The 9370-nt window shown below is 39.1% G+C and overlaps 1 protein-coding gene across 1 annotated transcript; it reads right to left on the bottom strand.

Moving 5' to 3' along the window:
- Positions 1-1503: 1503 nt before the first annotated feature.
- Positions 1504-7572, bottom strand: LOC104920433 (sodium-dependent neutral amino acid transporter B(0)AT1). Its single transcript, XM_019275436.2, has 13 exons — positions 7347-7572; positions 6909-7185; positions 6269-6409; positions 6037-6174; positions 5776-5957; positions 5581-5691; positions 5382-5494; positions 5136-5264; positions 4754-4910; positions 3994-4198; positions 3740-3899; positions 2108-2270; positions 1504-1977 (listed from the first exon to the last, which is right to left on the bottom strand). Exons 2-13 carry the CDS (start codon positions 7105-7107, stop codon positions 1801-1803), a joined length of 1875 nt encoding a protein of 624 aa, XP_019130981.1. The 5' UTR covers positions 7108-7185; positions 7347-7572; the 3' UTR covers positions 1504-1800.
- Between the last annotated feature and the right edge of the window lie 1798 nt (positions 7573-9370).

The raw sequence follows: 9370 nt of genomic DNA on the forward strand, positions 1-9370 counted from the left end.
GCTTCTATTTTTCTGTTTGGTAAGGGTGTAGTCAGTTATGTGCAGGCAGAGATGGCAAAACACCCCCAGATTTGAATATTCCCACCTCCATGTTTCACTGTGGGTTTGATACAATGTGGTAACATTGTTTCACCTGTTCGTCTCCTTACATACAAACGTATGTTGCTGCCATGAATCTCAGACTTTTTATTTATCAGTATATATAACTTTTTTTCCAAGTTGTATTTCATCCAGGTGTTTTGTCTTTTTTTCTCTTCCTGTGAAATGGTTTAGAAACTGATACTCTGTATCTTTGATGAAGTTACTTTTCTATCTCTCAGGGAACTAACCTTGATCTTCTGATGGTGTGGTCTTTATCCAAAAGCCTGATCATGCCATCCAGGTCATACCCTGACTCTCCCAAACAGAACAGACAATGTAACCCATTACCTTCCATTATATCTGTCTCTTGAACTGTCTGTAAAGTCGCACACATACCAACTGGATGTGACTATCTCGCTTTAGATAAACTTGAATGTGTGATAATTCGTTTTTCAGAGGTATGATTGACCCTCCCACTGAACTAATTCAGTTTCAAACTGTTGTCAGTTTCTGCCACCTACTGGTATAAGCAGTAGTGTACATCTACGGCATTGACAGGTTTCTAAAGCTAATTTATACATCAACATCCTCTTGTCTCTGTGTGTGTATATGTGCAACATATTTATTAAATGCAAGAATGTAACAAAAGAAAGAAAGAACATAAACAATGTGATAAGACAGAAAACAATTTCTTTCTTCTTTGTCCTGTCTTGTGCTTGCACCTCCTGCAGATGCAGCTGTTGGTGGGACAGCTCTCATTTTGTTTCCGCTCTCAGTGGAGATACGTAGAGTCTCATCTGCAGGCTTGGTGTTGGTCAGTATCTTCTGTTTAATCCTATAAACATTCCTATGTCAGATGCTGGGTATTTCACCTGTTGCATATGTTGTGCTTTGTTAAATCAGCTTCACCTGTCCTTACTATAGTTTGCCAGTCTCCCTCTGTTGGCCAATTTGCTGCTTTACATCTTCTGTTTTTGTAAATATTCCTACTCCTATCATAAGGACCCAAAGATACCAAACTGACATTAAGTGCTGACAAATACAGTCTTATGTGTCACTTCAAGTTGCCTACTGTCTATAATTAAAAGTTGCTCTTAAACACACCACAGAGACTATATGACATTATATGTTTATGGTATTCCATTTCTTTGAGCGATCCTCTGAAAGTCAGCTGAGTCTGTCCTTAATTTCAAGGTTGTTCCAAGCAGTTCATGCAGTGCAGGCAAAACAAAAGTTAATTATCTTACATTTCAAAAATTACAATACAACGTTACTATCAAAGGTATTGGTTATTTGTATTATTGACTTTATTTATCACATGAAACGTAGTGAAGTCCCCAGGCTCTGGCTGGCTTTGAGGGAGATGATGATGAATGTTTGGTTCACAGAATTAATTTCATAATTAATGTCAGATGATAACAATGCCAAATTCAAACCAAATATCACAAAGGTTTACAAAAACTTAAATGACAATATTTCAAATCTGGATTTAAACTGATTCCTAAGATTTTAGATGCTCGCCATTATGTACTGTACATGTACATCTACATGTAACCCGTAATTTAGTTGGATGGTTGTTGTGGATTTGGGTTTCCAGTGGCCTTAGGGACTTTTGCATGTTTATAAATACTGTATAGCATATTAATTTAAATAATATAGTTTTTATAAACCAACAAAACAAATTAAATAATGTTGTGTTTTATTACATTCTGAAATGTTTTAATCAAAAATGTGGCTGGTTTCTTCACTGGATTTTCGTTTTTTCTTGCAGCAAACATAGACCAGCCTACATAATGCATACAGAGGCACTGCCAGACTGGGGATCCCTGCCAAAAGAAAGATGACAGCGTTGATCCATGACGGATATGGTACTGATGCCATAGTCGGGAACGACTCCTGTAAACCACAAAACATATGTTTTGTTACCGCTATATGCTGTCGTATCAACCACATTTACCATACATTGATACATTATGACTTTGCAATCATGCATGAGTAGAAAAAAACAAAGCATTTGTGTACTTACAGAGTTTGGATCCCAGACTAAATAGGTGAGCTCTTTTTGGGCCTGTGTCACCAGGTAGAAAATTAAAATAACCAGAACGATTACAGGACTGATGAACATCCACGAAATTTGCCAGAAGATGCAGGGCTTTTTTCCGACCATGAACTCCAAGTCTTTATTGAACCTGCGATACAAAAGCGTTTTAAATACATTGTAAAATACTTCAGAACTGTCAGCTAAGTAACTTGCTGGCAATAACAATATATTTTACAGAGATATCCTGGCCTAAGATAGCAACACAATGCAATATAAATATAATAAAGTTAATCAATAAATGTTAATGTTGCTAGCAGCAGGTGTTGCAGCACCTAAAACAGTGCACTCAGTCATTTTTTCCATTATAAATATACAAATATTGATTAGTGCAGCTGTAACTTAACATACGAAATGGTTAAATGCTTAAAGATGCCATTATGTAAGACTGAGGCATTTTAACGATTCATTCTTTTTTTGCCAGTGGTTGAACAGGTCGTGAGGTAACATAAAAAATTTGACGACTTTCTTAGTTGCTAATTGGTTGGACTGATTTCTGTATAAAGGACTCGGGAAGGATATTCCGAGATATCGGAGAGGCTTATTCATGCTTCCTCGTGCCTTCTCTCTCTGCTACAGTGTCAACAGTGTGCAACACGAATCCAACACCAAGTCCAAAGTCAAAGCTAACATCACTACAAGGCATGTGAAATATAGTTATATGCAGACAAATTGCAAGCTAAAATAGCAAAATACTGTCTTGAGTGGATCATTTAATGCATCCAAACGCCCAGGACCCGATCTGGCTGGTAAATTTGCCGACATGCTGTTTGCAGGTTATTTTGTGAGGTTGCAGATGGGTGGTTACCCTTGGACACTATCTCATTCGACAGATTAAAGCTTCCAAGTATCATAGATCACCAGCTAACGTGATCTATGATACTTACTTATGTTTTAAGACAATCTATGTTAATTTTAAATTATGCAGCAATATAAAGTAAGGTTGATAACTGATGATTTCTTTCAACAAGCCAAGAGCCAAGGCAGGGGTCAACTAGTTCACTGTAAATGATGCTAAACTGGCGATGGGCATTTGGCTGTGGCTTGGCTGCATGTTGTGGGGTCTGGTGGTGGTGGGTTTGTAGTGCTGGTTGATGGAGTGATTCGCAAACAGCATGCTAGTTATTGTAGAGCCAATGTTCCAAATGAAATAGGAACATAAAAGATAGCAACTTTATTGTTAACATTATTTTCCAGCATTTAGTTTTTTCAGTGTTCAGTCTTGTTTATGTCACTTTTGGCCAATGTTGCTCGTTGCGCCTATGAAGTGTGAGTACAAGAAACAGGATACTGACTGCAGTTTAACGCCCAAAAGTGTCATTATTAACAGATTGGTTACATAGAGAACCTTTACATAAGATTATTATCATGAATATTTCATGAAAAGATCCCAATCATGGACAAAAACATCCCTTAATAATAGGTACAGCTTGATGACTGACTGTTCAAACACTAACAGCAGGAAATTCAATTATATGCAGATGGCTGCTGATATGGTAATTTTGCAAAAGGTTGTATAATATCATACAATACCATGCTAAACACATGTATTAGCTTTACCTGTCAATGCCGTAGATGTACACAACAGCTATCATCTCAAACAATCCAATGGTCAGAAGAGGAACAGATCCAGCAAAGTTGTCAAAGAGTGTTACCCAGTAAATCCCTGAACGCTGCGCAAACAGGAGGGAGATGATGAAGCCAACAAGACATGTCACTCCTGAAACAGATGCACAAAAACAAAAATCAGACAATCAATTTATCTGGGGTTGAAAAGCCAATGTGTCCATTGTTTTAATTACAAAACACAATACCGGTTACTGCTTCTTGGGGCCATTTTCGAGGTAATATATTCAGGTCTTTAAGTGGGACTACCACTCCTTCAATGTTGCCAAACAGGGTTGAAATTCCCAAGCAGCAAAGCATGATGAAAAAGAGGATAGACCAGGCTGGGGAACCAGGCATCTTAGTGATGGCTTCTGTAAACACAATAAAGGCCAGACCTGTTCCCTCCACTCCCTGCAGAAACAGACATCACAATATTAAAATATCAATAGGAATGTTAATAACTTCTTTTTTTTATGTAGCACCTTTAAAAAAATAATACAAATGCTTTGTCAGCAGAAGCAGGATACTCTGATGCCAGTATAAAAACAGAAAAGTAAGAGCAAAAAAAGCACAAGATAAAGCAATAAGATGACAAAAGATGCAAAAATGCAGAGCAAAAGTAATAAAAAGCAATAAAAAACACCTTATCTCAGGCAGATTGTACCAATGCTGAGGGGCCCTTTCTTCTTAAAATCTTTATTTGAGCCGTGACTTTGGAACAGCCGAACGGGCCTCACCTGAGGATCTAAGGCTGCCAACACACTCATGTGGGGTCAACATTTCTGCTGTGCAGCTGCTGTGTATGTGATCAGTAAAATCTAAAAAAAATAATTCTAAAACAAACAATAGAAGCCAAGATTGGGGTGATGTGACGTTGTCTGTCAAGGTAAACACAATAATAACTCAATGCATATACATACATACACACATACATACACCTGGATATATATTAGTTAATATAATCACCTCACTGAGCAATTTCTGCATGTCACAGTTTTTGATGTCCAATCCAGGAACAATATCAGGGTAGATGGTGTACAGATATTTATAGGCTGCTTCAAAGTTGCTTGTATTGATGCTGTCTTCAGGAAGGCCAAATGCATTTAATAATGTCATGATGTTACTGGGGAGAAAATGTGTCAGAGATTAGTAACTCATCCTGGAGTCAACGTTACAAATACACATATTATGACCCTATAAATATAGAAAACATTTCTCCAAACCTGTCTTTTACAATATGATTGCAGATTGCACCTTTTTTTTAAATGCTCTTCATTATACAAAGTAAAATATACTTACTTTACCCCATTTGGAAAAACACTGATATCCATACCCTAGGACTACTTACTCACTCATACAGTCATCATATTTCTCTGTAGCTCTGAATCCAATGATGGTGTATGTGACTGTGGCAGCATATATTGAGGTGAGGCCAGTTATAGCAGACAGGATTACAGCATCTTGAACGCAGTTGTTGCTTTGTAAGAGAAAAAAAGGCAAAAAGGTTCAGGTAACCACATGTCTGGGAATGGCTAAATAAAAGAGAAAGAACCGTTATGTTCTTTTAGAGGGTTTTGATAAATATGTCACTTACTGAACAGGGTTGTAACTTGAGAAGGAGATGAGGCCTCCCCATGCTAAGCTAAAGGCATAAAAGACCTGGGCACCTGCATCCAACCAAGTAGTTGGGTTCATCAACTCGTCCACCTGGAAGAGCAAACCATACAGTGTCATGTGGCTTTGAGGTATGAGATATATAATTGGCTTGTTTTTACAATAGGCTTTAAACAAACGTCTGGTGTGAAGAGGAACTTTATGCCACTCATGGCGCCTTTGAGAGTCAGTCCTCGGATCAGGAAGATGGCCAGCACTATGTAAGGCAGAATGGCTGTGACGTACACCGCCTGAGGTCATGACAAGAAAAGAAAAGCATTAAATAATTGTGGTGATTCAGGAATGCATATTGTTTAACTGATTGTTTGACAAACCTTGCCTGAAGTGCTGATTCCCCGTATATAGCAGATAAAGATGACCGTCCAAGCAGCTAGCAGGCAGACTACCACAGGCCAATGGATTCCTCCAGAGTCCTCTATAGAGGCTGTACTATTCAGAGTCACTCGGTAATAGTAGTAATCCACAGTGGAGCTTCGTTGACACTCTGATACAAATTCTGCAGAGGCAAGAAATGATGGTCTGCAAAGGTTTGGATGTAAGTGTGCTTGAATATCTCTTTGTGTATATTTAAATACCTGTCGCATTTTCATTGAGGGGACACTGGGCCCAAGGGAGTGGGGACTGAAAGGAATTGAAGAGATACCACATGATCCAGGCTATTAAGGTATTGTAGTACAGTCCAATCAATAAGGAAACCAACATGGAGGCTATACCTGTGGAGGACAAAATCATTAACTCATATCACACTTACAGGGAGCCAGATAGTCATGAACAGCTTTCGTTTGTTCTACAACCTACTGCACTTACCGATACCAGTCAGATAAGGGTGGATGGCCCGCCACACTCCCACACTGCCGTTCCTAAGACGCTGGCCAATTGCAAACTCCAGCAGCAAGAGAGGCAACCCTTCCAGCACCAGCAGGATCAAGTAAGGAATCAGAAAGGCACCTAGAAAACATATGATCAGTAGCAAAATTATTGTTATTGATCTCAACATACCAAATATGAAAATGGTTTAGCTGGTAAATAAATTTTTAATCGGGGCTGAAAAGCTGTCCAATTTACTTGTACCATTGACATCTATGCACATTTACAACTGTAATGGTTATAGTGCTATACTGTACAATCATGCAGTATTTCTGAACTCCACAGATCCATCTTTTTCAGTCTCCGAACTTCCTTGAGTTGTCTGACGACATAAATGCTCTCAAGCACATGGGAATCTTTGCTATTTCTACCATCCATGATGTGAACCTAGCATTAGGGCTTCAACATTTACCAGATTCAAATGCTATATTAGCCAAATTGTCTCATCGCTGTCCCTGTGGCTCAGTCTTCAGTATTTCAAATTCATAATAACTCACTTAACAGACTTTTGAAAATAAACCAAATATATTCACAAGGTATTCAGGCGATTTCCACAAAGTGGGTTCCCATGTGAACTTACCTCCTCCATGACTTTGACACAAGTAAGGGAATCGCCACACATTGCCAATCCCAATGCAGAAGCCCACACAGGTTAGGATGTACTGGGCTTTGTTGTCCCACTTGGGCCTATCCCCAGCCTCCTCCTTCTCCATCCTCTCCAGATCCTCATAGGAAAGGATCCTTTCATCCAGTCCTGGGTTAGGAAGTACCAGCCTCATGGCAGCCCCACTGAAGCAGCGATATTACCCTGGCGTTCTTCGAAGACAAGTGAGGGCTTCGTGTATGCACCCAGCAATCTTGAAACAAGTTTATGATCTTTTACTTTATCGGTGCAGTCCACAGATTAACTTGTAACTCTTTGGACTTGTGCCACCATTCAGTCATGAAATCAAATATATGCATATAATATACATTAACATATAAAAAGATGGCATGCTAGTCGGCACAATCAACTCACAGCAAGAAATCTTGGATTTAAATCCACTTGTCCACGAAGTAACCAGCCTCTCATTTAATTTGAAATACACTTTTCTAATGATTAGTTATCTTGCCATGTGACCCTGAGGCTGATAATAGGGCAGTTAACCGTTGCATAATACATTGAGGTACTGAGAAACACACTTGTTGCTTCAAGAATATTACCATTGAAGAATATTACTGTGGAGAGGGCTCAGGAAAGCAGCAGAGGGGAGAGTGATTAGTTAACAATGTGCAGGTGTGCTAATCATCTCCCCTCTCGCTGCTCTCCTGAGCCCTCTCCACACCTTTCCCCTGCAGCTGATGCACCACACCTCCTCCACAAGTACCATCAAACAGAAGGTTTGCCAAACTGGCTAAGCAGCTAAACATCTGAGACTATACTAAAAATTAGATGAGACCATTCACGAGGCCAAGGATGCATGTCACTGCATTTATGAACTTATTAGAGAATACAAGATAAGTGACAAAACTGACAGTAGACACTTATCGGTTTTAACATTGAGATACTTGTACATTTCAAGTTCAAGTTTTCTTTTTATATCTATTACAGACATACCAACTGAACTGGGCAAAGTGGGCACCCGCCTCAGCGCCCTAAAAGAGGCCCCCAAAAGCTCTAGACTTACTGTGTGTCAAGTGGTTTTCTAATTCTTCACAATATTAAATGAGTTGATAATGACCTAAAGGTGGGTCTGCTTTATTAGGCTCCTAACTTGACTTTCAAATTTAGGTCCAGTGTGAAAGATTTATGCTGACTTGTTAGAATATAGGTATGTCTTCAGTAGTACTTTTTATCTTAAGAGATACCGGAGTCTGATATGTTGCACCACTCTTTTTCTGCAGTAGCCTAGAACAGACAAACCAGGGCCTTTCACAAGTACTGACAATCTGAAACAGTTGTTGTTGTTTCTGTTTCTGCTGTCCTGATGTCAATGGGAAGCTTGTTTCACCATTGTGGAGCCATGACAGCAAACAGCCGTGATTTTGGTAAGTGGTAGCCGATTGGCAATAACAGACTGTATTGGATGCTTTGACTATGTCCTGGAAAGTACCAGTGTTGAATCTGATTTGAGCAGCCAACAACAGCCAGTGCACATTGCAGTGGACCCTTGCAATATGGGGGAACTTAGGTAGGCTGAAGACGAGCTTGGCTGGTGTATTCTGAGCCACAGGTGTTGGCAGTAGTCTGAGATGACAAGAGCCTGCTTTGTTTCCTGATTGAGGAAGGTACATATCCTCCTGATGCTGTGGAGAATGAATCTTCAGGAGCAGGTTGTTGGACAGCTGGTCATAAAGTGTCACACCCAAGTTCCTTGTAGTCTGAGCTGGAGAATACTACTAATTATCAATAGAGAACAGAGTGGAGAGAGCCATCAAGGATGAAGAGGGTTTGTACGTTGAAATCTAGTTTTAGACTTTACCATTCCCAGAATAATACTCATCAAACATGGGGCAAGGGTCATTCATTTGAAATGGGTGAACGAAGACCTGCATGGATAATGACATCCAGTTATTAATCATTGTGATCTACATACCTGGTCCCCAATTAAGGTACTGCTGCCCTCAAACCTAGTTTTATGTGGCTCTAAAGCATTTATTTGAAAGAGATTTCCAGCACACAATGAGATGTAAGTGCATGTTTCCACTCTAGTCATCTAGTCTAGTCACAATTTCATTGAGTAAACCCCTCTTCTGAAATCACCCCATAATGTAGTTGTTGACTAATGGATCCATTGATGAGCTAGTGTGTACCAAGCTTTAACAAAAGACTTGACAATTATATAAGATCAAAAGGGCACCAAATGATCAAGGGGCAAAGCTCAGTTCGGCTGACTTCAATAAAACTAAAGTTACTTATTATAAATTAGTAATTAATTTATTGCACATTGTAAAAACACAACAGATTGTATAATCTAAATAAATATACAATAGTATAATCAGTTTAACTGAATGAATTATAATACAAAAGATCATTAAACCAGAGGTGGATGAGTGCTTGAA

The sequence above is a fragment of the Larimichthys crocea genome, chromosome XIII (genome assembly GCF_000972845.2).
Source record: "Larimichthys crocea isolate SSNF chromosome XIII, L_crocea_2.0, whole genome shotgun sequence".
NCBI lineage: Eukaryota > Metazoa > Chordata > Actinopteri > Sciaenidae > Larimichthys > Larimichthys crocea.

Excerpts from the sequence above, each read along its gene's own strand:
- LOC104920433 (XM_019275436.2), bottom strand. The coding sequence starts at position 7,107 with ATGAGGCTGGTACTTCCTAACCCAGGACTGGATGAAAGGATCCTTTCC. Across the intron at positions 6,175-6,268 it reads CCCTTATCTGACTGGTATCG|GTATAGCCTCCATGTTGGTT; the intron begins GTAAGTGCAGTA and ends TGTCCTCCACAG. Across the intron at positions 5,495-5,580 it reads AGTTCCTCTTCACACCAGAC|GTGGACGAGTTGATGAACCC; the intron begins GTTTGTTTAAAG and ends TTGCTCTTCCAG.